This window comes from Trichechus manatus, unplaced genomic scaffold (genome assembly GCF_000243295.1).
Source record: "Trichechus manatus latirostris isolate Lorelei unplaced genomic scaffold, TriManLat1.0 scaffold00288, whole genome shotgun sequence".
Taxonomy (NCBI): domain Eukaryota; kingdom Metazoa; phylum Chordata; class Mammalia; order Sirenia; family Trichechidae; genus Trichechus; species Trichechus manatus.
Window position 1 is genome coordinate 592017 of NW_004444224.1, and position 26420 is coordinate 618436.

The 26420-nt window shown below is 43.2% G+C and overlaps 1 protein-coding gene across 9 annotated transcripts in view; it reads right to left on the reverse strand.

Moving 5' to 3' along the window:
* Window positions 1-1667: 1667 nt before the first annotated feature.
* The window catches only part of SLAMF7 (SLAM family member 7), a 52206-nt gene continuing 27453 nt past the window's right edge, over window positions 1668-26420 (reverse strand). For 2 of the 9 annotated variants that reach the window (XM_023725122.1, XM_023725120.1), the window contains exons 2-7: window positions 12649-12844; window positions 11105-11365; window positions 10780-10899; window positions 8094-8197; window positions 4074-4136; window positions 1668-3110 (exon numbers count right to left, since the gene is read on the reverse strand). In XM_023725122.1, coding sequence (XP_023580890.1) covers window positions 3039-3110; window positions 4074-4136; window positions 8094-8197; window positions 10780-10899; window positions 11105-11365; window positions 12649-12817 — 789 coding nt within the window. In that variant the 5' untranslated portion in view covers window positions 12818-12844 and the 3' untranslated portion in view covers window positions 1668-3038. Of the gene's footprint in view, window positions 3140-4073; window positions 4137-8093; window positions 8198-10779; window positions 10900-11104; window positions 11366-12648; window positions 12979-21467; window positions 21971-26420 lie in introns of those variants that run through there. The other 7 variants (XM_023725119.1, XM_023725114.1, XM_023725121.1 and 4 more) reach the window with 6 other exon arrangements.

Sequence of the window (26420 nt, forward strand, 5' to 3'; positions counted from 1 at the left end):
GAGCAGCTGGTGGATTCAAACTGCTGTCCTTTTGGTTAGCAGCCGTAGCTCACAGTAGCTCTTAACCACTGCACCACCAGGAATCCCCTACTATGTGCCAAATACTTACACTTGTTTCATTTAATCCACACTCTGCAAGCCTTGTAAAGGTTTTAGAGACAAGAAAACAGAGGTACACAGAACTCAAGTTTTTGGCTAGGGTCATTCAGTAGGGTGATTTGAACCCAGACTTGTCTGCCTCAAAGGTAGGTCCTTTCCTCCACAAGGAGAGAGGGATCCACCCTTCTCAAGCTTTGAACCTTGTTTTCCCCATGCTCTGCAGTGGATGGTGGGCAGTGGAGCAGGTGCTACTTCCGTTTCAGCTTCGTTCTGCCGCACTGAAGTGCCAAACTGCAGGCAAGTCCCCTCGTTTCTCTGGGCCTCGATTTCAACATTTGTAAACTGGGCATATGTACCCTAGTCAGCTTTTCTCATAGCAGTCATATGAGAATCTACGAAGCAAATTTACATGAAAGCAACTGCCTCATAGCAAGAGACTGGGGGGCACGGGTGTCAGAAGACTTGCCTGTGGTTGAGAAGTTCAAGAAAGTACAAAATGCTAACGGAATCTGAATGATACAATTTCTCCAGTGGAATCAGGCAAATAACTGAAGTCTCCCCCAGAGAAGCTGTGATCTCCGTGAGAAATACTACATATTAGGTGTGAATTCAGGTTCACACTGTTGCCTAAAGGCTTTCCTGGATTTGGACTGAAGGAAAGAGAAGGGCACAGTGGCCCTGCCCTGTAGTACCATGTCATAGCAGAGGTAGCACCAGTATGGGTCTCACCAGGATTTAATTGACATGTCTTTGTTATTAGCTGCATGACCTCATGCACAACAGTGCTTGGTCCTGTACCATCCTCATGATGGGTTGTGGATCAGATTGCTGTGATCCATAGGGTTTCACTGGCTGATGTTTTGAAGTAAATTGCCAGCCCTATCTTCCTAGTCTGAGTTTGAAAGCTCTGCTGAAATCTGTTCAGCATTAGAGCAACACACAGACCTCCACTGACAGGCGGTTGGTGGCTGCACATGAAGTGCATTGGCTGGGAATCGAACCTGGGTCTCCCACATGAAAAGAGAGAATTTTACCACTGAACCGCCACTGCCTCCTCACTTGATGTAGGACAAGTTCCAAGCACTGGCTTCTGCTTTGGCTCCATTGTAAATAGTTCTCCCCTCCAGGGGCTGTTATAGCCACAACACCCGAGGTCCCCTTTGTGAGAATTAGAAAAATACACCCCTTCTTCAAGACTTAACTGATTTTATTAAAAGAAGACATTTATTTTTTTCTAGAAAATTGTAGTAATAAACACAAAACCAAAACAAACTCATTTCTGTGGAGTTGATTCCAACTCATAGCGACCCTATAGCCCAGAGTAGAACTGCCCCATAGAGTTTCCAAGGAGCGCCTGGTGTTTTCGAACTGCCAAGTTTTTGGTTAGCATCCGAGCTCTTAACCAGGGCCCCAGTAACAAATATACATATTTATAATACGATGCTGTGCCCAAGTCCTCACAGTTAGGGGACTACAGCCTATTTCCAACCTTCATTTGCTCTCAAATCAGCCTCAGGTCTCTTCCTCCTTCGTTTTTTCTACAAGATTTATTGTCTCTTACCTTGGCAATCTTATATTGAAAGTTTTTTTTTTTTTTTTTTCCATTTATTTTATCTTTTTCACAGATTTTAACCCCTTACTTCCCACCCCTATACCTGGGACCTCAGACCCCTTCCCAGTAACTCCACTTAAGATATATATCAGAGAATACATCAAAAGCAATGTTTTTCACTTCATTAAAAAGATGAGCTCAATGGGGGCAGGGATCATGACCATCCTGTTGGCTGGACTGACCTGGCAAAGGTTCCCAATAAATACTTGTTGAATGAATTAAGTGACTTTAAAGTTTTGCAAGTAAACACCACTTCTCAGCTCCAGGCCTCTTATCCTTGATTCAAAGTGTGCGTTTAGACTCAGTTTCCCCTTTGAGATGGTCTCATGTACAGGCCTTAAGGTCTGGGCTTCTTAACTTGCAGCACAAGGGTGTAAATGAGGCTGGGGGCAGTGGTCCTTGGCCTTGACTGCTTCTGAGTCTTGATTGACGGTTCCAGACAAATCTGGTCTTCTATCTGGCTTCTCAGTCTTCGTGCTTTGATTCCCAAATCCTGTGGATCCACACTTGACCCCTCTGGGTGTTGGGAATCTGTGGTCATGGCTGCCGCGACTGCCCATGGAAGTAGTTGATGAAGGGCCAAGTTCATGGGCGAAGAGAGCATTGTCTGACCAATCAGTGTAAGCTGAGCCCAGTGCCAGGCTCATAGCTGATGCTCAACATTTTTTGAGTCAATTAATCCACTTCTAACTGCTGTGTCTGCTTCAAAGGAGCTCTGGTGGCCCAGTGATTAAGTGCTCTGCTGTTAACCCAAGGATCGGTAGTTCTAACTCACCAGCCGCTCAGCGGGAGAAGGATGTGGCAGTCGGCTTCCGTACAGATTACAGCCTTGGAAACCCTATGGTACAGTTCTACTCTGTCCTACAGGGCCGTTATGAGTCGGGATTGACTCAACGGCAACGTATGTCTGCTTCTGCTGGACATGTCTGTCTGTTCAGACCTTCCTGATCTCTTGATATATTCCTGACCTCCAAGTCCTGGCTGCACCGGCTCGACATAGGACAGGGGCAGTCATTAATATGTGTGACACTGCATTTCTATTTCAACAGGGACACCTCTAAGCCCCTTTCTTGGGGTTCGCTTCCAGGAAGCCACATTTCCAGGAAAGAGTAGTTACACATTCTGGGTTTGAGGAGATTTCTTAGCAGTGGGTAGAATTTTGAACTCTTAAATCTGAAGGAGGTTAAAGAATGGTCCCAGGAATGCTGAGTCAGCTTTACTCTGGAAGACTCAATGTTCCTTATTCTTCCTTGATATTTCTGGTAAAGTCAGTAAATTCTTCTGCTTGTTTTCTTTGGGATGAGACACGAGGAGTGTGCATTGCTGTTTAGATGATATTCTCATAGGTAAATAGCCCTGGTGTGTCCAGAGACATGGGCAGTGAATGGGGTTTTTCCACCTGTTAGGCAGACATAAAGACGCAGATTGCTGGAGATGGTGGGGCTCTGGAACTTCCGTAGTGGACCCTGCCATCCCAGACACTTTTCCTTTCCAAGGTCACCCAACATAAACCTCCCACTGGTCTTCCTCCTACTGTTTAGTACTTCCTACCTGTTACCAATTGCCATGGAGTCGATTTCTACTCATAGTGACCCCATGCATGTCAGAGTAGAACTGTCCTCCATAGGGTTTTCAATGGCTGATTTTTCAGAATTAGATTGCCAGGCCTTTCTTCAGAGGTGCCTCTGGGTGGACCTCAAACCTGCAACCTTTCGATTAGCTGTTGAGCACTTAACTATTTGCACCACCCAGGGACTCCTTAATCCTTCCTAGTTTACAGAAACTATTCTTTGAGTGACTGTTTAATGAACTGAACTTTCCTTCCAATTACTCATCAGAACTGATCTTTCCTGTCACTAAGTAAACTGCTTAACGATCCTCATCTTTTCTGATTTGGTTGGGAGAGGAGGGGACAGGAGACAAGTGTGATCTGTGGAGGAATAAGCTTTAAAGCTTTCCACGTTGGTAGTTTGACTGGTGGGAAGGTGCCAACTAGATGTAGCTAACATAGCGGGAGGAAAAGAAGCAGAAATCTCTCCCTCCTCAGTTTATTGGTGGCTCAGAAGCAAGTTGGAGTCTCCTTCCCAACCATCCCTCCCAGCTCACAAACCGCCCCGGCCACCCCCTTGCTCCTCATTCACGACCTTAGTCAGGATCTTTCTGATTTTTCTTATCGTTCCTACCCAGGACCCTATGCCCCATATTCTTCTGTAACCTTAAGCAAACGGAATGGGGAAGTACTGGGGTACCTTTTAGTACCAGGAAATATGAGCTCCCTGGGGCCCACGAAATTTTAACCTGAGCGTGAACCAGGAAAAGGGATGGGACAATTAAGACAAAGCTCAGCCGTAAAGCTTCTTACCGTTTTGTGCGTCTGCGCGACAGAATAAAGCGTATGTGTTGGGTCTTCCTCTGGGGTCGTTTTCTATTAAAAAATGAACAACAAACAAAAGAAATCATCAAGGCCACAGAAGGGAAAGAAAAGGTGGAAGGAGATGGAGAGAGGGAAGAGAAGGTTCTGGAACAGAATTGGGTAGTGGGGAGGGCTCTTGCTAGTGACTGCTGTAATAATAATTACAGGCATTACCTCGGATATATTGTGGGTTCTGTTCCAGACCACAGCCATGAAGTGAATATTGCAATAAAGCGAGTCACAAGAATTTTTTTTTGGTTTCTCAGTGCGTATAAAAGTTATGTTTACACTATGCTGTGGTCTATTAAGGGTGCAATAGCATTATGTCTAAAAAAACAATGTACATACCTAAATTAAAAAAATACTTTATTGCTGAAAATGCTAACCATCATCCAAGCCTTCAGTGAGTCATAATCTTTTTGCTGGTGGAGGGTCTTGCCTCGATGTTGATAGCTGCTGACTGATCAGGGTGGTGGTTACTGACGGTTGGGGTGGCTGTGGCAATTTCTTAAAATAAGACAATGAAGTTTGATGCATCAGTTGACTCTTCCTTTCATGAAAGATTTCTCTGTAGCATAAGATGCTGTTTGATAGCATTTTACTCACAGTAGAACTTCTTTCGAAATTGGAGTCAATTCTCTCAAACCCTGCCTTTGCTTTATCAACTAAGTTTATGTAATATTCTAAATCCTTTGTTGTCATTTCAACAATGTTCACAGCATCTTCACTGGGAGTAAATTCCATCTCAAGGAACTACTTTCTTTGCTTATCCATAAGAAACAGCTCCTCATCCATTAAAATTTTATTGTGAGATTGCAGCAATTCAGTCACATCTTCAGGCTCCACTTCTAATTCTAGTTCTCTTGCTATTTCCACCACATCTGCAGTTATATCCTCCCCTGACGTCTTGAACCCGTCAAAGTCATCCATAAGAGTTGGAATCAACTTCTTCCAAACTCCTGCTAATGTTAATATTTTGACCTCCTCCCATGAATCAAAAATGTTGTTAATGGCGTCGAGAATGGTGAATCCTTTCCAGAAGGTTTTCAATTTACTTTGCCCAGATCCATCAGAGGAATCACTGTCGATGGGAGCTATATAGCCTTATGAAATGTATTTCTTAAATAATAAGACTTGAAAGTCAAAATTACTCCTTGATTTATGGCCTGCAGAAGGGATGTTGAGTTAGCAGGCATGAAAACAGCATTAATCTGCTTGTACATCCCCATCAGAGCTCTTGGGTGACCAAATGCATTGTCAACGAGCAGTAATATTTTGAAAGGAATCTTTTTTTCTGAGCAGTAGTTCTCAACAGTGGGCTTAAAATATGCAGTAAACCATGTTGTAAACAGATGGACTATCATCCAGGCTTTGTTGTTCCATTTATACAGCACAGGCAGAATAGATTTAGCATAATTCTTAAGGACCCTAGGATTTTTGGAATGGTAAATGAGCATTGGCTTCAGCTTAAAGTCACCAGCCACATTAGCCTCTAACAAGAGAGTCAGCCTGTCCTTTGAAGCTTTGAAGCAAGGCGGTGACTTCTCCTGTCTAGCTATGAAAGTCCTAGGTGGCATCTTCTTCCAGTACAAAGCTGTTTCATCTACATTGAAAATCTGTTGTTTAGTGTAGCCACCCTCATCGATTATCTTAGCTAGATCTTCTGGAAAACTTGCTGCAGCCTCTACATCAGCACTTGCTGCTTCACCTTGCACTTTTATGCTATGGATGGAGATGGCTTCTTTCTATAAACCTCATGAACCAACCTCTGCTATCTGCAAACTTTTCTTCTGCAGCTTCCTCACCTCTCTCAGCCTTCATAGAACTGCGGAGGGTTAGGGCCTTGCTCTGGATTTGGCTTTGGCTTAAGGGAATGTTGTGGCTGATTTGATCTTCTAGCCAAACCATTTGAAACTTTCTCCATATTAACAATAAGGCCGCTTCACTTTCTTATCATTCACATGTTCACTGGAGTAATACCTTTAGTTCCCTTCAAGAACTTTTTGTTTGCATTCACAACTTGGCTAACGGGCATAAGAGGCCTAGCTTTTGGCCTAGGTCAGCTTTTGACTTGCCTTCCTCACTAAGCTTAATCATTTCTAGCTTTTGATTTAAAGTGAGAGATGTGGAATTCCTCCTTTCACTTGAACGCTTAGAGGCCATTGTACGGTTATTAATTGGCCTAATTTCAATATCGTCGGAAGGCCCAAGGAGAGGGAGAGAGATGGGGAACAGCCCGTCGGTGGAGCAGTCAGAACCCACACAACCTTTATCAATGAAGTTCGCCGCCTTATATGGGCGTGATTTGTGGCACCCCAGAACAACTACAGTAGTAACATCAAAGATCACTGATCACAGATCACCGTAACAGATATAATAATAATGAAAAAGTTTGAAATATTGTTAGAATTACCAAAATGTGACGCAGACGTGAAGTGAGCGCATGCTGTTGGAAAAATGGAGCCGATAGACTTGCTCACCTCAGGGTTGCTACAAACTTTTAATTTGTAAAAAATGCAGTATCTGAGAAGTACAATCATGGGAAGCACAATAAAAGGAGGTATGCATGTATTAGTGATTTTTTTTCAGGAAGCCATTGAATTATTTTTAAGCTGTGTTGTGTTTAAATGAACTAAAAAATATTTAAGTCCCATGAGCTATGAGCCTCCTAAAGTGGTTAAGGATTCTCTGGGTGGTGCAAATGGTTAACACACTGGGCTGCAAACCAAAAGGTTAGAAGTCTGAGTCCACACAGAGGTGCCTCAGAAGAAAGGCCTGGTGATCTACTTCCATGAATTAGCCATTCAATACCCTGTGGGGCACAGTTCTACTCTGACACATACAGGGTCGCCATGAGTAGGAATCGATGTGATGGCAACTGGTTTACTGAAAAGTGGTTAAAGGATAATCTCAACTAATAATGTGAAGGTTGCAAATAAACTTATCTATCTGTCAAAAGGGTCCTTGAGGCAACTTAGTAAGGATGACTGATAGAACAAAACAAAACACAACAAAAAAACAACAAAAGCCCCTTCCTGACTGGAGAAAAACATTCTAGGTCAGTTAAGTTTACTCTTGAACATCTAGCAATAAACATCTGTGGTCTCCTGGGGATGTGACTGAGCAAGGGAGGAGGGAGGATGGTAGTAAAGTGACTAAATCAGGCTGAGTGGTACACAAAGCAATCTTCCCTGGGAAGAAGGACGGAGTTCTCAGAACTAACACCTTGAAGAGGAAACAAAATGTCTTCTCTGCAACCCGAGGGGGAGACCGAAGGCTGAAGTAAAATTAGAGTTTTGAGCTGTCGAAGTATTTTGATTTCTTTATTAAATGGGCCAGTGTAGGAAAGGGCCCTGTGACCTCTACAGAGCTAGCCCGGCCTGGGCCACAATGATTATCCCTGGGGAGTCTTCCAAAGTCTGCTTATTTCATGCCCCCAATATGTCTCTTGTTATTTGGGTTTCTTTAAAGTTTCTTCTCATGGTTTTCTTTTCAAAGAGTTTCCTTTCAATTAAGTTTGTGTTCATTCACTTCAGCTGAGTGACCCACAGTTGGGGAGCTTGAGTGTTGGCCCAGAAGCCCTGTGGGCCCTCTGACCTCCTCCTGATGGCTCCGTGAGTCACCTCAGAGGAGAAAGGCATCTCCAGAGAACTGTCTGACCCCATGACTCTAACACGTTCTGTTCTATCCCACTGCAAGAGGAATCAGGCTGTTGAGTGGCCGGTGTGAACTGCATGGACCACACATGAGCATTACTGGTTGAGTCAGAACCAGGTGCTTCAGAGGCCACCAGTTGCTGTGCAACAGAGAATCCAGAAAGACTTGGAGGAGACACAGGTGCATTGGGTTTCAAGGGCTACACATCCTCATCCTCCCCCTCCCTATCCCTGTGTTGCCCAAATTCATGGAGAAATCTCAAGTAAAACAAAGAGGACTTCAGAGAGGAGGAAGAGGCCCTGGGAGACTCACATTAGGGTAAGAGACTGTGTCATACACTGTGTTCACTCCTGAATGGGAGCAGACGTCAGGAATTTCCTGATGTGTTTCCATTCCCTTCTTCTCTTCAGTGAACTCTGAAACCAATTTGGGAGAGAATCAGAGCTGGCTCCTCCAACCACTCACCAACCTTACTCATCCGTCACCCACCCAATGATTCACTTAGGGTGAAAAACCATCCCAGTTTTCCTGGAACTGACGGGCGTTCTAGGATGCAGGACTTTCATTGCTAAAACCAAGAAAGTTCCAGGCAAACCAGGATGAATTGCTTCACCTCCTGCTCTCTGGACCAAGGCAGTTGTCATGGATAGACTTATGTCCCCCCAAAATATGAGTCAACTTGGTTAGGCCATGATTCCCAGTATTGTGTGGCTGTCCTCCATTTTGTGACAAGAGATAGAAGGAGAGAGAAGCAAGCAGAGGGTAGAGGGACCTGACTACCACCAAGAAAGAATAGTCGGGGGTGGAGTGCATCCTTTGGACCCAGGGTCCTTGTGCTGAGAACCTCCTAGACCTGGGGGAATGTTGATGCCAAGACACATGGAGATTTCCAATGAACGTCAGGCCCACAGATGTTGAAAGGAGACAGGGACTCTCCCCCAGAGCTGACAGAGAGAAAAAACCTTCCCCTAGAGCTGGTGCCCTGAATTCAGACTTGTAGACTCCTAAACTGTGAGAGAATAAATTTCTGTTTATTAAAGCCATCCACTTGTGGTATTTCTGTAATAGCTGCACTAGATAACTAAGACAGAATTTGGTATGAGTATTGGGGTGCTGCTCTAACAGATATCTAAAATGTTGAAGCAGTTTTGGAACTGGGTAATGGTAGTGGCTGGAAGAGTTTTAAGGTGGCTAATAGTAAAAACTAGATTGCCTTGAAGAGACTGTTGGTAGAATTATGGATGTCAAAGGCAATTCTGGTGAGGGCTCAGAAGGAAGTGAGGAGAGTTATAGAGAAAGTCTCTATCGTCTTAGAGAATACATACGGCACCAGCAACAGAATGGGCAGGGCCATTGCCCAGATGGTCTCAGAGAACAGAGGATTATTTTCAAGGCTTGAGAGCTAATGTAAATTGTTCTGCTGGGTTTTGGACTTGCTTGGTGCCCATTATTCCTTCTTTCCCTCCAATTTCTCCCGTTTGTAATGGAAATGTCTACCTTGTGCCTGTTCCACCATTGGACTTTGGAAACGGATAACTTGTATTCTAGATTTCATAGGTTCTCAGATGAAGAGGAATTTAGGCCCAGAATGGAATAGGCCTGAACTCTCACCCATATTTGATTTAGATGATTCAGAAGATGCGATTTTGGACTTGGAGTTGATTTAAGACTTTTGGGGTGATATGATGGGGTGAATGTGTTTTACGTGTGGCAAGGACATGAATTTTTGGGGGGTAAAAAGGTGGAATGTCATAGGTTGAATTGGGTCTCTCCAAAATATGTGTCAGCTTGGCTAGGCCATGATTCCCAGTATTGTGTGGTTGTCTTCCATTTTGTGACAAAAGATAAAAGGAGAAAGAAGGAAGCAGAGGGAAGAGGGAGCTCGCTACCACCAAGAAAGAATAGGTGGGAGAGGAGTGCGTCCTCTGGACCCAGGGTCCCTGTGCTGAGAGCCTCCTAGACTCAGGGGGAATATTGATGCCAAGACACATGGAGATCTCCAAGGAACATCAGGCCCACAGATGTTGAAAGGAGACAGGGATTTTCCCCCAGAGCCGACAGAAAGAAAAAGCCTTCCCCTAGAGCTGCTGCCCTGAATTCAAACTTCTAGCCTCCTAAACTGTGAGAGAATAAATTTCTGTTTATTAAAGCCATCCATTTGAGGTATTTCTATTATAGCAGCACTAGATAACTAAAACAGCAGCCAAAGTGGGAAACAGAGAGGGTCAAAAATGTTTTCAAAGCGCTTCTGAGAAAGAGAAAAGATCTCAAAGGCTGCATATCATGCACAACTGTTGCTTAAGAGCCTCTCCAATGCCCCCCATAGACAGTATCAGTGGAAGCCTGAGAAGCCAGATCAGCAGGATTTAGGGACACAGAGCCTGGGATGCCGAGTGGAGAGAGAGATTGATTCATTTTTTGGCCTTTTAAGGCTTTTTAAGGAGGAATGTGTCTAGACTGCCTTTTAAGGCTTCTCCAGGAGGGATATGTCTAGACTGAGGTGGGGAGTAAAGAGAGATCTCTGGGGTTGATCCAGTGGAGAGGGCTAGGATGGCTGGCGGCTCTGACAGGGAGGGAAGCAGGCAGGGCTGAATGGAGGGTGCTGGTCCATGGGGATCTCAGGGTTGAAGGCTGTCATTTGCCAGGTCAGGGGAGCAGAATCAACAGTGTGAGGCCTGTCTCAACAGAAGGGCCACACCAGCAAGTCCCTCTGAGGGGAGGGAGAAGATTGGGCATGGAGTGGGGACTGGGAAGGCCTTGGCCTCTGGAGAGGAGTTAAGGACTCAAGCACTCTTTCTACTCCAGAACTAAGGGGTACAGGCTGACTATGCTGTCCTCGTGGGGAAAGAAGATTGCCTCTTCATCTCTATATCTTTAGTGTCTATACTAAACCTGGCACACAGCTTAATATATGCTTATCGAATACATGAGAGAGCAAATGCATGAAGGAGTTATGAGGACAAAAATTGTGCATGCTCCACTTTGGGGAAGTCCAAACCTTTTCCTCTGTCTCTCTGCCCACTCCAAGTAAAGAATCCAAGTACAAAGACAATGAGCAGGATGGGCACCAACAGGAGGTACAGGATAAACTTGGGGGCGTCTGTTTCACCAGCGGCACCTTTAAAGAGAGAATGGCAGGGGCACAGGAAAGGGAGGAGGGTCAGCTAGGGAAAATGACCCGAATGTTGGAGCAACTGCCACCTTCCTCCCAGCCTGGTAACTTCCGAGTGGCTTCTAGTTTTTGCATAAAGAGTGTTCCCATGGGGACCAGGGGCCGAAACGTCTTGCAACCAGAGGCTCCTGGAGAGAGGGAAGAGCTGCACCTTCACAGAGATTCCAGGAAGAGATGGGGTTTGAGAAGTTCCTGCTGATGGGATTCCTGGCCATGCAGATGAAGGTCATATTCTTTTCCCCCAGTGTCCAGGAGATGGGGAGGATGGAGCCATCATGGGACTCATTGGCTGTCTTCCAGCTATAAGTCACATCCTCGCCTCCCTGTTCCATGGAGCATGTCAGATTGGTCATACAGGTGCCATTCTTTTTCTTCTGCAGACCCATTGTGACTTTGGGTTTTGATAGATGTTCTGTGAAAAAGAAATGGACAACCAGGGGTGGAAACTATGTCTATAGTCCTTGCTCTGAATTATCCCTGGACACCTTGGATCTGAATCTCCCTGGGATGCTCCAGAGTGGGGAGGAAGCACAGTTCAGAGCAGAATTCTCATTCTTATCTGGGAAAGAGAACTGTCTAGGTCTGCTTGCCCAAAGCTAGATAATAATAATAAGGAATAGTAACAACAACAGCATTAATAGAAAATAACAATGCAACAAGAATGCGGTTGCCATTTACTAAGTATAATCAAATACCAAGCACTGTGCTAACTGCATTTTAGGGGCTAACTCTAGTTATCCTTTTTCAGGGCTCTCCACTTCACTGTCCTGAGGCCTCCTGGAAGAGATTTCACTTTACTCTCCAGGAGAAAACAGTATTAGAGTAACACTTCTGGTCCCCATCTCTACCTTGTGCCCACTCCTTCTCCTCAGAGGACAAGTGATTGGTTAAATGGTGAGAGGCTGACATTCATTATCTCCATTTCTCTATTGGGTAGGTGTGAGTTGTTAAAGGTCACTGTTCTCACATGGTTTGCCCTTTTCTTCTCTCTCAGGCTAGCTTGCCTGCAGAATGCATGTGTCTTCTCCCTTCAGCTAGGTCTAAAACACACTGGGCTCAAGATGCATGGCCTGCCTCCTACCAGTAAGTCTGGAGGCCCATCTCCTGTTGTTCCTGATATCAGGGTTCAGTGAGTGTGAGGCAGCTATTCCTCTTGTGGTTGAGTAATTATTTTGTAAGTTCAGCTTCCTTGGGTGTGTCACCTGGCCTAGATTTAGGGGGAAGCATTTCTCCTATTTAGATTTACCAGAAATAAAGTTGATATTTTAATCTTTCTTCTGGTTCTTGTGTCTACTTCTCAATTGGTTGGAATCTGTAGGGGAAGGGGTATGAATGATGCTTAAGCTTAAGGCAGGTACCACTCCCCTCTCATTAGAGACATGGAAACTAAGTTTCAAAGAGTTTAAGTACTTGTCTAAGGTCAAGTGACTACTAAGTAGAGAAGCCAGCATTTGACCTAGGTCTGTGTGATTGTTAATCCCTATTTGGCCCACCCGTTGTACCACATCGCCTCTTACAGAATCTCTGAGTAGGAACGACCTCAGAGGCCAGCTATAGCTATTTCATTCACACAGGAATCCCCTCTTCTTCATTCTTGACAAGTGTTTATTCAGCCTTTGCTTGAACGTCCTCAATGTCAGGGAGCTCACTACCTCACCAAGGCAGCCATCCACCTTTGCAACTGATTCTGCTCACCGTAGACACGCAGCACATACTCCTGAGTGAAGGGCCTCTGCTGGAATAAGCTGTGTATCTCCACACGGTAGATACCCGAGTCATTCTTCTGCAGTTTGCTGAGCGTCAGGGAGTAGCCTCTATTTGGGAAGCTCACTCTTTCCTTTTTATGACTTTGGGTCACGATCATAACAGCTGACTTGTTTGGCTCTTGTGGCTGTAAGGTCAAGAGAGTTGTGTTGAAGATCCAGACAATGCTGCCAATCTGCTTTACTGAGCTGTTCAGAGGGAAAGTCACAGACCCACCAAGGGCACCAACCAGCTCCTCCAGGTCTCTAGAGGCTGTTGACCCTGCAGACACACAGAGAGAACCATAAATTAAGCCTGAGTCCCTGCCCTTGCTCACCCCCTTTAGATCCTGGGAAGGCCTGGAGAAACACCGTTAGCCCACCTCGACAAGCCCTTGGGGGACACCCTTCTGAACCTCACTCACATGAAAGCACTGAACTCTCAGCTTGAGAGAGGTGACTGCAGTTGACCCCACCTCATTTCCGGAGACAGCTGGCTGAAAAGACAAAGCTCTGAGGTAGACTAGAAAGCCCAGCTTCAGCTTTGACAAGTTTCCCGGGAGGATGGGTGGGGCAATTACTGCCCAAAACAAACAAAAACAAAAAAACAAAAAAAAACCAAACCCGTTGCCATCGAGTGGATTCCGACTCATAGTGACCCTATAGGACAGAGTAGAACTGCCCATAGGGTTTCCAAGGAGCACCTGGTAGATTCAAACTGCCCACCTTTTGGTTAGCAGCCATAGCTCTTAACCACTATGCCATCAGGGTTTCCAATTACTGCCCAAGGTCCCCTTTAAAAAAAAACAAAAACCAAACCCATTGCCAACAAGTCCATTCTGACTCTATTGCTCCTGGGAGAGCTGATTCTGATACAGATGAAGAAGGCAGCAACCAACCTGACCTGGGGCAGTGGTTCTCCACTTGGATCAAGATTGGGAGGTAAGATAGAAGTTCCTAATGCTAACTGAAAGGTTAGCTATTCAAGCCCACCCAGCGGCTCCACAGGAGAAAGACCTGGTGATTTGTTCCCATAAAGATCATAGCCTAGAAAACTCTATGGGGCAGTTCTACTGTGTCCTGGGGTTGCTATGAGTTGAAATCGACTTAATGGTCCCTAACAACAACAATGATGATAGAGATAGCTTAGAAGTTTGAGTATGAATTATCCTTTTATTTTAACATAGGTTGAGTAGATCCCAGTGTATTTCCAAATGAGTTCTCACTCACTTGCATTCCAGTATGTTTCCCTAAGTGAGAAGGGACAAGGTAAGTGGCAGAGAGCTCGGTTAATATGCCCAGGCTATGTTATGATGCTCACCCCAAACTACTAGGAATTGTGATAGGGCTTCCCCAGGAAATTTTTTGTTTCACCCCAGTCTCAGCTCACTCTGGAGAGCATGATTTGCAAACAACCATCGCTGGTTTTGTGGCTCCAGGTAAAAAACCGTTAATGGCTGCTGAAGAACCTTCCAGTAGTGGTCAATGGAGCATCTCTAGTGAATAGGTGTGGAGAATGAGTACATGGTAAGACCTGAGAGACAGACCCTGGGGATAGCATTCTGCTAGTGCACTGTCTCCACTGTCTCAGGGAAGCACAAAGCAGTGAAGGAATTTAGATAGGAACTAACAGTTTAAAAGCACCTACGGTGATCTCATTTAACCTTCATAAGGACCCTTAGAGGAAGGATTTTTTTATATTCCTATTTTACAGATCAAGAACAATGAAGTTAAATAACTTATTTAAACCATTCAGACGATTAAGTTGCAGTTACCGCGCTGGTACCCCCCAAAACCTGTGCTGTTTCTACAACAACATTGTACAGACTCATTTATGGTAAACTTGACTTATAGGACAGAGGCTATGCTGGGCACTGGGGATCTAAATCAGAATGAGACAAATAAGGCACAGGGTCCAGGCCTTATAGGGCATATTTATAGATGAGAAAACTAAGTAGAAGAGATCGAAATAACTTATTCCAGGCTTATAGAAATAGCGGCAGAACTAAAACCAGAACCCAAGTTCTTCAGATAAAAAAAGAAACTTGAGGTCAAAAGGAACCAGATTAAAAGGAGAATCGTAAAAGAACAAAATCCCACATAACGTGTCAAGCTGAAATTTTTAAGAGGAAGTGCATCAAAATGTCGTGGAAAACACTTCTGCTTCTGTTGGTCCCTTCCTCAGTAAAAAAAAAAACTAAAATTTTGTTTTCCACTGGGTTGGTGTAAAGACATATGTAATCCACGCTGGATTCATTATTATAGAATCATCATTATTATAGTTCATTTTTCTTCTGATTTTAAAAAAAGTGAAGATTAAACCTCTCTTGGACCCTAGGGATTGGGCCTCCTGGGCCTAAATGGTCATGTGCTATTGACCAAGCATCCAGACTCTATTTCATTTCACAACTTAATCTCTTACCATAATATTTCCTACCACCCCAGAGCTGATGTCACTCATGCCTCTCCTGGTAAAAGGTAGATTCCTATGCTGGCCTGTCCAGATAATTCAAATTGCTTCATTAGAGATATATTTCTTTGGCCCCTGTTAACACTCAACTATCTCAGTCAGGGTCCCCAAATAATAACAGTCATTATTTATTATTTATTCATCATTCATTATTATTAATAAAAATCCTTAATAATTTTTAAGGGTTTACCCTGTGCCAGATGTTTATTGTAAAGATTATGCTTAATATTTTAAACAATCCTGCAAATTAGAGATTTGGGTCCTTTTGGCAAACTACAACCCATGGGCCAAATCTGGCCCACCACTTGTTTTTGTAAATAAAGTTTTATTAAAACAGAGTCAAGCTCTGTCATTTACATGAGATTAAGTAACACTGAGGTTAAATAAAACTAAGTAACTTATCCAAGGGCACTAAGCTAGTGATGATTTGAGGATTTGACCCAATGTTAGTCCAGCTCAGAAACCTGGGCTCTTTCCACTGTGACTCAGGTTGAAGGTCCCAGGCATTTGCCCTGGAGACATCAGCTTAAATCCTCTCCCTCACTCCCCTTCTCCACCTCCTCAAGGGCTCAGGTGTCAACTCCAAAGCCTTGGGCCTCATGGAATCCCAATATCCTCTTCATGTCCTTCCCTCCGGCACAAGCTGCTCTGTCAGCACCAAAGCAGGGTGAGGAAATCTGATGCTTCTAAATGTTGACCCTTAATAACAGGTCTGAAGTTGCTACCAGCTCTTTGCTAAATTTATCTCCAAAAGCATTGTTCTCTCCCCCGGTAAATGCCTTTTAGGAGCTGATTCTCATTTTCAAACACTTTTTTTCCCTCTATGATTTGTCAGTCAGTGCATAGATATTCAGGATTCCTCTAGCCTTTGTCAAATCATCTTGTCAAATATTCTGATTTTTCAAAAAGCTACCCTCTCCACTTCCCTAATACTAAGGCTAGAATGGCTTTTCAACTGCTCTCTGTTTGGTCATCTCGAGAAGTGTCCCAATAGTCCCAGTAAATTTTGCAGATAAAATTAATTTTATTTTGAAATTTTGACTGATCAATTAATGCATTAATTCTTTTACTTCAAAAACAGAGGGGGAAAGGAGAATATTTTGAAGTCAAATAAGGATTGAGTATCTCTTGTCCTCAAGTGGGTGCAATCTCTGGACTTAGGGCAACCTTCAAGTCATCACATTTGTACATTAGGTTTGGGAGGGATGTTTAAGGTGAGAAGGTAGCAAAATTGCCAAAGATGTGGCTTTCACATACATTCACACATTTAAGTCCTGGCCGTTAGTTCTTTCACCCTTTGATGCAAGTGGTGTGTATTCTCAGCAAAGTGCAAGAGAATTGTGTAGGGTGTAAGAAAATGTCTTAAAATTCATTGTTAATTGCTAGAACGAAACTGCGGTATGACCCAAAGGCAAATTGCCCACATGAGCCTAGGTGGAGCAAGTTGTTCTACCTTTATTGCATCTTCAGGGTGGGAAGAGGGATCATGAAAGAGGAAAGTAGCTCCGTGCCATGTCCTAAATGTGGGTTCAGAGAAGCAGCAGGGCTGGTGAGCCCTAACCAGTTTTCTTTCCTCTTCCCTGTTGACTGGAAAAAGGGATCCAGAAACAATCGACTTCTCTCTTCAGCTGTTAAAGGCTGACCCAAAACTCCCCTTCTGGTAATAGCTTCTCCACACCACAGTCTTACAATGTGCGACCTCACAGTCTTACATCTAGGCAGGTCACACTAGCCTCACTCAGCCTTTCCTTCCTTTAACAAGAACTTATTGAGTTCCATCTTTATGCCAGGCATAAAGCCCAGTTCAAAGCAGAGATTTCATAAAATTTCTTTGGATGGCTTCTCAGAAGGTGAGCCAGAAGGTTAAGAGGGCAGTGACTATCCCCTCCAGTCAACCTGCCTTTGGGGGTGGAGGGAGCTGGAACAGCATCCACTTCTGCCCTGGCCAAGACTCAGATGTTCCTAGCACCAGGAGAGTTAGCTCTAAGACACCCTCCATTAAAGGGAGGGACAACAGCTCCTGCCCTTTGCCGCTTTCCTTTCCTCTTGGTTATCACCTCCTCCGCTTCCTTTTCTCTCTTCCCCTAAGTCTCAGGTGTTGAGCGGGGAGGGAGTCAAATTATGAGAAAGGCCACATCATTAGTGCAGCCAGAAACAAGGCATAGTGGCACGGGATGGAGAAGACCTCCTGCATGTCCACCCTGTCCCCAAGTACTTCTCCAAGCACTCGGGGCTGCATCAGAATGCACCAGAATGTCATGGTGCCCTCCTCATGGAAACCCAGGGCCAGAGCATCTCAAAGCTGGAGGAATCTTAGGGACTGCTTACTTCAATTCCATTTCACAGATGAGGAGACCAATGCTGGGAGGGTTATGGTGACGTGCCCAAAGTGAACGGAAGGCTGGGATTAGGAACCAGGACATCTAAGGCAAGACATCCCAAATTGTGCACCCTGCCACCCTTGGGGTCTGTGGCAGCACCTCAGGGTCTCTGGGGGAAGGTTTAGCAGGTGGGACGCAGAGCTGGGGGTGGTGAGGCAGGGGCCACGGAATGCCCCTTCTATTAGAACAGCTTCAACCCTCTCTATGTTTTATGTGCTTGTTTCTGTGTAAATTTCCATTTCATAAAAGGAGATCACCGCTACAAAGAAAAAACAAACAAAACCAGTTTGTAAACCACTGCTCCTCACCCAGCTGTCCACTGGGGACCTGTGGAAAAAGCGTTGTAAATTAGTGCCACGTGAGACATACCACAGAACAGAGGCTCACAAACCTCCCAGTTGACCAGACTCCTTTCCCGATACTCAAGCCCAACCTGACATATTCACATTCAAACTACCTACCACTCTGCCCCTCACCCATCACTCTTCCCCATCACCTCCTCCTTCTTTTTTTCTGGTCCTTTACAACACCACCTCCCTAATACGTCCTCACTCAGTTTTTTATATTTTTCTTATATTAATTGTTTCCTCAACACGACTGTATTACTTAATGCTCATAAAATTTGTGAGAGCAATGATAGTATTGCACCTATTTTCCAGAGGAGAATACTGAACCTGTGAGAATGGCTCCTTGTCACCTCTGAGCTTGGTCAGGGTGGTTTCCTGGTGGTGCAGTCCACATCCCGGAAACTGAGCCTTTCTAGTTCCTGCCTTGAACACCTAGAGAGAGAAGGAATCCCAACTGGCTCTTCTTGAAGAAGATTCACTGCAATACACATTTATGGAGCACCTCCCAGATGTCAGGGATAGTGTTAGGCAGTTTGGTGTGGTGAAAAAAATACTAGCTTTGGAGACTGAATTACTGCTCTACCTCATAATAGCTGTGTAATCTTGGCCAAGACACTTGACCTTTCTGAGCCTAAGTTTCCTCACCTGTAAAATGGGGGATGATAATGTCTATTTTAGAGACCTCTGAGAAGATTGTATGGAAAATGCCTTGGACGCAGTAGGAGGTTAATAAATGATTGCCACTACAATTATTTTGCATTTGACATCTCATTCAAAACATCTACAAGAATTCTGCAAGATGGATATAATTACCTGTTACCCACTTGAGAAGACCAAGCTTCAGAGGATGGATAGCTTGCCCAAGATAACATAGCTACTAAGTCAAACCCAGGATGTCCTTTTGCCAGGGCCCACTCTTTCCACTGTCCTGCCCCTGGAGGCTCTAGATGGAGTTCTGACTCCTTCCAGCCTCCACAGCTGTACTACACAGGCTGCCCAGTATCTTGGGACAGGCAGAGGGGCCCCCAGTGGTAGACTTCCACACCTGTGCCCTGCCACCCACAGTTCCAGTTTCAGATGGGCTTCTGGGGCTTTAAAAATGCCCTTCCCTGCCCCTTTCCCAGGTTCTACTTCAGATCACCATTTCCTTTCAGGAAGTGTTTTTTAAAGTGAGACTCTATTTTGGGGCCACTTGCTTATAATCAAGTGCTTCCTAAAAATACAAACTTCTAACGAATTCAAGGAGAGGGGGATGAAAGCCTGCTGACGCTGATCACTTAGTGAGGCCTGGTGGTGGGGAGGAAGGGGTCAGGAGTGCTGATTGACTGTGTGGTCTTGGGCTGGTCACCTAACCTCTCTGAGTCTCATTTTCCTCATCTCTGAAGAAAGACGGCTGGATTGGACACCAGGCCTGGAGGTCAAGTGGGTCTGCCTGACCTTAGAGCGCAGCCAGCTGAGAATTTGAGTAGACACAAATATTTCAATCTCACAGCAGAAGTGCATGTTCAGGCAGCAGAGGTTTTTCATCTGCAAAGCTGAGGACCAGACTCTAGAGAGCCCTCCTCCCCCGAATGTTTTCAGCCTGATATGCTCCTCTGGATTATTGCTGGCTGAACACCTTTCTTCCCCTTGTAGAAAATGATAATAAAACAATATGCTCAACTCTCCATTTTAGCATACACAAGCCCCTTCATTCACAGACACACCACCGCTAACTCATAGAATCTTCTAGTTCAAGCCCCTTTTCTCTGCTTGAATCTCCTGTAAGACACCCTTAACTGCCACCCCACCTTTGCAGGAAGCCCGTCCTTCACCTACACACTCCCCCAGGTTTTCTCTGCACAGCTGCAATTGTTAAGAAACTTCTTCCTGCAAAGACTCTGAATCTGACTCCTGAAGTTTGTACCTCTGGTCCTTCCCTATCTCCACGCAGCTCCTAAGAACAAATCTATACCTTCTTTTACCTAATAAACAGTTGCTGTCGATTCGACTCTGAATCCTGGAGACCCCATGTGTGTCAGAGTAGAAAACCACAAGGCTTTCAATGGCTGCTTTTTTGGAAGTAAATCATCAGGTCTTTTTTCTGAGGAGCCCTTGGGTGGACTCAAACCTCCAGCTTTTGAGTTAGCAGCCTAGTGCTTTAACCATTTGTTAATCTGGGGACTCTCCTTTCACCTAATAGCCCTTTATTATTTCAGATGTTACACATTAAATAAACTGTAGGTAGTATTCAATTCATTTAAGCTTTTCTTCCCCCCTTGGAGTTTCTCAATATCTTTGGGATTCTGACTCTTTCCCTCTGATTGGCTTTACTTTGTAAACGTCCCTCTTATGTGGTGCTCAGCTCTGTCTATAATAGTGCAGGTGGTCTGACGAGACCAGAGCAGAAACAAATTGAGCCATTAACTCCCTTGTTCTAGATTCTATATTCCTATTAAAGTTGATTAATGTTCCAGAAATATTATATTGGCTAATCCTGCTATATCCTAAGCTTACTGATCACTTGATCTCTTTTTGCATATGTGACTGTTGAGCCAGATCATCCTTAACCAAACCAAAACCAAAACCCATTGCTGTCGAGTCAATTCCAACTCACAGTGACCTATAGGACACAGTAAAACTGCCCCATACGGTTTCCAAGGCTGCAAATGTTTACAGAAGCAGACTGCCACATCTTTCACCCTCGGAGCAGCTGATGGGTTTGAACCACAGACCTTTCAGTTAGCAGCTGAGGTCTTAACCACCGTGCCACCAGGGCTACTTCAGATCATCCCTACTACCCGTAAATGTGCTGCTAAGATTTTGTACTTAGCAAAAGTACGGGCCTGGGGTCAACATGAAGGAACCTGCTGTGCCAAGCCTCAGTGGGAGATCTCATGGTAGAGCCCCATCAGTTTGATGATAGAAGAGATATTACTGACTTATGGGACTCATGGCCATTTCTGAGAGCCCTGGAGAATAGTAAAATCTTCAAAGACTATAGAACACCTCTGACAAGTATAGAAAAGCCCTTGGTCTTCAGTTGGATTAAACATAAATTGCCTATGGTATGAGTTGGTTTTCCAAGTGGAGACTAATTGGATTGCTTGGGCTAAGACAAAATTCAAATTGTTCCTTCCATTAATATCATCATTATGCATAATCATTTTAAAAATATATATTTTTTTACTGGTATGATCTCATTTTTCTACTAAAGTTGCTCCCAAAGAGAGGGAGGGCTGGAAAAAAAAAGAGTCTGAGTCTCAGGGAAGTTTTGATATTCCTCATCTAATTCATGGAAGAATCTGGATTAGAACACAGGTCTTCTGATACCCGGCACCTGCCCATTCAGCCCTTCCTTCCCTTGGACAATCAGAAGATGCATCAGTTCCTAGAGCCATTCATCCTTCTTTTCCTTCAACCTCTTCATACCCTCCATGATTTAGAGGCCAGAGAATGGTAAAAAGCAATGTTAAATGAGGGAACAGAGCTTCTTGAGTTGAGCCAGAGTCCCAGAGTGGTCCCAGGAGGCTGGAGCCACATCCCTGGATGGGAAGACAGTCAGGATAACAGGAGAGAATCTGGCTGGACTCACCTGTGAGCTGGCAGAGGAGGGACATGAAGATCAAACTCAGTGGGGAGCCAACCATATTGTCCTTTGGATGTCAGCTACTGAAATGAACTTAACTTCCCTTTCATCTCATATACGTTCACAGGCATCCCCCAGTAGGAGGGGCCACAGCGTCCCAGCATGACAATGAGTCATTTCATTTTCTACCACAGTTAACAGCAGATAAATACTCGTTAAAAGAGGGAAACTGACTGAAGCCCCAAAGTTGATGGAATCCCCATTTCATAGGCAATGAATCAGCCTCAGAGAAATTAGTAATTGACCAAGGCCATATGACCTACTTTTTTTTGTTATGTCACATGACTTCTCAGAGACTCAGAAACAAAAGAAATAGAAGAAAATGGAAAGTTAGATGGGGGACAAAAGGATGCTACTATGAATGATAGTAATATTTATTGAGCCTACTACATGCCAGGAACAAAATAGAGACACCAGAAACAGACTCACACCTATATGATCACCTGATTTATGACAAAGGTGACACTTCAGTGCAATAGGGAAAAGACTTTTCAATAAATGTTGTTGGATCAATTGAATATCTTATGGAAAAATTTATCTTTACTTCTATCTCACTGTCTTAGTTATCTACTGTTGCTATAACAGAAATACCCCAAGTGGGTAGCTTTAACCCTTTCATGACCATTGGGATATACAGTTGCCCATCCACTTTTACTACCTCTCAGGTTCACTGGGAAGCTGCTTTTCTATTGACAGCTCATACTGTCACAAGGCAGGGGCCTTTATGACTGTATGGAAAAAAAAAACAGGTGTGTGCCACAAATTACTATTTCTACAAGGTGTTGTATGAGGTGTGTGCTTTTTTGGTAGAAGAAAGAGACATTTTGAAAATATTTCTTTAGGACAATGTCTGTCCCTCTGGACTCCGGGGTGTGCCTGGGGTAGAATAAATGGGACAGTTTACGTCCCTTGGGACTCGGAGGGTAGGATTGTTGGAGGAGGCAAAAAAAAAAAAAAAAAAAATCCATGCTACCTACCAAAAATTGAACAACACTCGATGATTCAGCTTGCTTCCATTGATAAAAACACATGATATCAACAAAAAAATCAAAGCAGAAAATAATTCGATCTTGAAACAAACCAAAATTTATTTTCTCACAGTTTAGGGGGCTAGAAGTCTGAATTCAGGGCGCCAGCTCTAGGGAAAGTCTTTCTCTCTCTGTTGGCTCTAGGGGGAGGTCCTTGTCTCTCTTCAGCTTTATTCCTTGGTGATCATTGTGCTCTTCATGTGGAATGACATCTATCTTCCCCCATCTCTGCTTGCTTAATCTGCTCCTTTTATATCTCAGAAGAGATTGACTCAAGACACACCCTACACTAACACTGCCTTATTAACATAACAATAAATAATTTTTTTTAAGAGTGGAAAGGAGAAATGGTGAAATCAAAATCAGAGAGAACAAACAGAAAACAAACGATAAAATGGTAACCATAAATCCTAAATCATAATAAATTTTGGATAACATTGAGAAGAAAGGGAATTCCAGAACACTTAACTGTGCTCATGAGGAACTTGTACATAGACCAAGAGGCAGTCATTCAAACAGAACAAGGGGATACTGCATGGTTTAAAATCAGAAAAAGTGTGTGTCATGGTTGTATCTTTTCACCATACTTATTCCATCTGCATGCTGAGCAAATAATCCGAGAAGCTGCACTATATGAAGAAGAACTCATCATCAGGATTGGAGGAAGACTCGTTAACAACCTGTGTTATGTAGATTGCAGATGACACAACCTTGCTTTCTGAAAGTGAAGAGGACTTGAAACACTTACTGATGAAGATCAAAGACTGCAGCCTTCCGTATGGATTACACCTCAACATAAAGAAAACAAAAATCCTCACAACTGAAACAATAAGCAATATCATGAAAACAGAGAAAAGATTGAAGTTGCCAAAGTTTTTATTTTACTTGGATCCACAATCAATGACCGTGGAAGCAGCAGTCAAGAAATAAAAACACGCATTGCACTGGGAAAATCTGCTACAAAAGACCTCTTTAAAGTGTTAAAAACAAAGATATCACTTTGAGGACCAAGGTGAGCCTGACTCAAGCCATGGTGTTTTCAATCACCTCATATGCATGGGAAAACTGGACAAATGAATAAGGAAGACTGAAGAAGAATTGATGCCTTTGAATTATGGTGTTGGAGAAGCATATTGAATATACCACGAACTGCCAGGACAAACAAGTAGCTCTTGGAAGAAGTACAGCCAGAATGCTTCTTAGAAGTGAGGATGGCGAGACTTCATTCATCTCAACTTTGGACATGTTATCAGGAGGCACCAACCCCTGGAGAAGGGCACATAGTTGGGGAAGTAGAGGGCCATCAAAAAAGAGAGAGAGACCCTCAATGGGATGGATTGACTCAATGACTACAAAAATGGGCTCTAACACAGCAATAATTGTGAGGATGAGAGCAGGACTGGACATTGTTTCTTTCTGTTGTACATAGGGTTGCCATGAGTTTGAACTGACTCGACGGCACCTGACAACAACAACAAATCCAACTATAACAATAATTACACTGAGTGTTAGTAGACTAAAGCACTCCAACTGAAAGAGAAACATTGCCAAAATGGATTAAAAAACAAAAACAAAAACAAACAAAACCAAGACCCAATTAAATTCTAGGTACAAGAGGCACACGTTAAATATAAAGATATAGATAGGTTGAAAGTAAATGGATGGATAAAGATATACCATTCAGACTCTAAGCATAAGAATGAGTGGCTATATTAATATGAGACAAAGTAGAATTTAAGAAAAGAGATAAAAAGTGGCATGTCATAATGATAAAGTGATCAATTTATTAGGAAGACATAACAACCATAAATGTGTATACTCCTAATAACAGATCTTCAAAACACAAGAAGCAAAAATAGACATAATTAAAGGAAGAAATAGAAGATTCCACAATTTTAGTGGAAGATTTTAACATTTTTAATTTGGCAATTGATAGGACAACCAGATGAAAAATTAGTAAGGTCCTACTTTATCTAAACAATACCATCAATCTCCTTGACCTAGTTGATATGCATAGAATGCTACACCTAAAAACTATAGATACCCTAAGTTTTCTTTTAAAAACTTTATAGTTTCATGTTTTTAATTTAAATCTCAATCCATTTTGAGTTAATTTTTGTATAAAGTCTGAAGTTTAGGTCATGTTGATTTTTTTTTTTTAACCTGTGACTGTCCAGTTGCTCCAGCATCAAATATTGAAAAGACTATCCTTCTTCTTCTATTGAATTGTTTTTGCACATTTATCAAAAATCAATTGTTTTTACTGGTGTGGGTATATTCTGGGATTATCTATTTTGTTCCATTGATCTATGTGTCTCCACCAATATCACACTGATGTCTTGTTTACTATAGCTCCCATAGTACAAATGTGGCAAACAGTTGTAATGTTGTGATTTTGATTTCTGAAAATTTAGGCAAACAAAATGATGGATGTTTTTTAGAAACTGACCTAGAGGTGTTTTTGGAGCAGATAGTTCATTCTTAGTCAAACAATTTCACTCTCATGCTTCATGTCATAGTTTCCTTGTTCTTGTAAATGACCAAGCCAAAGTTTCTGGGAAGGTATGGAGGGAAAATATCTACAGATGGGAAGGGGGCTAGAATGGGTGGAATGAGATCAGTGAAAAATCCTGGGGCTACCCCAGGAAAGAAACCGAAAAAGAAAGAAGATTTTTACCATCTTCTGCATCTGAAATTGATAGAACATGCAATCAGGATGCTTTGATAATTACTGGTGACTGGAATGCAAAAGTTGGAAACAAAGAAGAAGGACCGGTAGTTGGAAAATATGGCCTTGGTGATTGAAACGATGCTGGGGATCACATAATAGAATTTTGCAAGACCAATGACTTCTTCATTGCAAATACCTTTTTTCACCAACATAAATGGCAACTATACATGTGGACCTTGCCAGGTGGAATACACAGGAATCAAATCGACTACATCTGTGGAAAGAGATGATGGAGAAGCTCAATCTCGTCAGTCAGTACAAGGCCAGAGGCCGACTGTGGAACAGACCGTCAATTACTCATATGCAAATTCAAGTTGAAACTGAAGAAAATTAGGACAAGTCCATGAGAGCCAAAGTGCGATCTTGAGTATATTCCACCTGAATTTAAAGACCATTTCAAGAATAGATTTGATGCGTTGAACACTAATGACCAAACACCAGATGAGTTGTGAAATGACATCAAGGACATCATATATGAAAAAAGCAAGAGGTCATTAAAAAGACAGGAAAGAAAGAAAAGACCAAAATAGATGTCAGAAGAGACTCTGAAACTTGCTCTTGAACATCAAGTAGCTAAAACAAAAGGAAGAAATGATGAAGTAAACGAGCTGAACGGAAGATTTCAAAGGACTGCTGAAGAAGACAAAGTAAAGTATTATAATGACGTGTGCAAAGCGCTGGAGATAGAAAACTAAAAAGGAAGAACATGCTTGGCATTTCTCAAACTGAAAGAACTGAAGAAAAAATTCAAGCCTCAGGTTAATAGTGAAGGATTCTATGGGGAAAATATTAAACGATGCAGGAAGCATCAAAAGAAGATGGAAGGAATACACCGTCACTATACCAAAAAGAATTGGTCGATGTTCAATCATTTCAGGAGGTAGCATATGATCAAGAACTGATGGTACTGAAGGAAGAAGTCCAAGCTTCACTGAAGGCATTGGCGAAAAACAAGGCTCCAGGAATTGACGGAATATTGATTGAGATGTTTCAACAAAGGGATGCAGTGCTGGAAGTGCTTACTTGTCTATGCCAAAAAATTTGGAAGACAGTTACCTGGCCAACTTACTGGAAGAGATCCATATTTATGCCTATTCCCAAGAAAGGTGATCCAACCCAATGTGGAAATTATCAAACAGT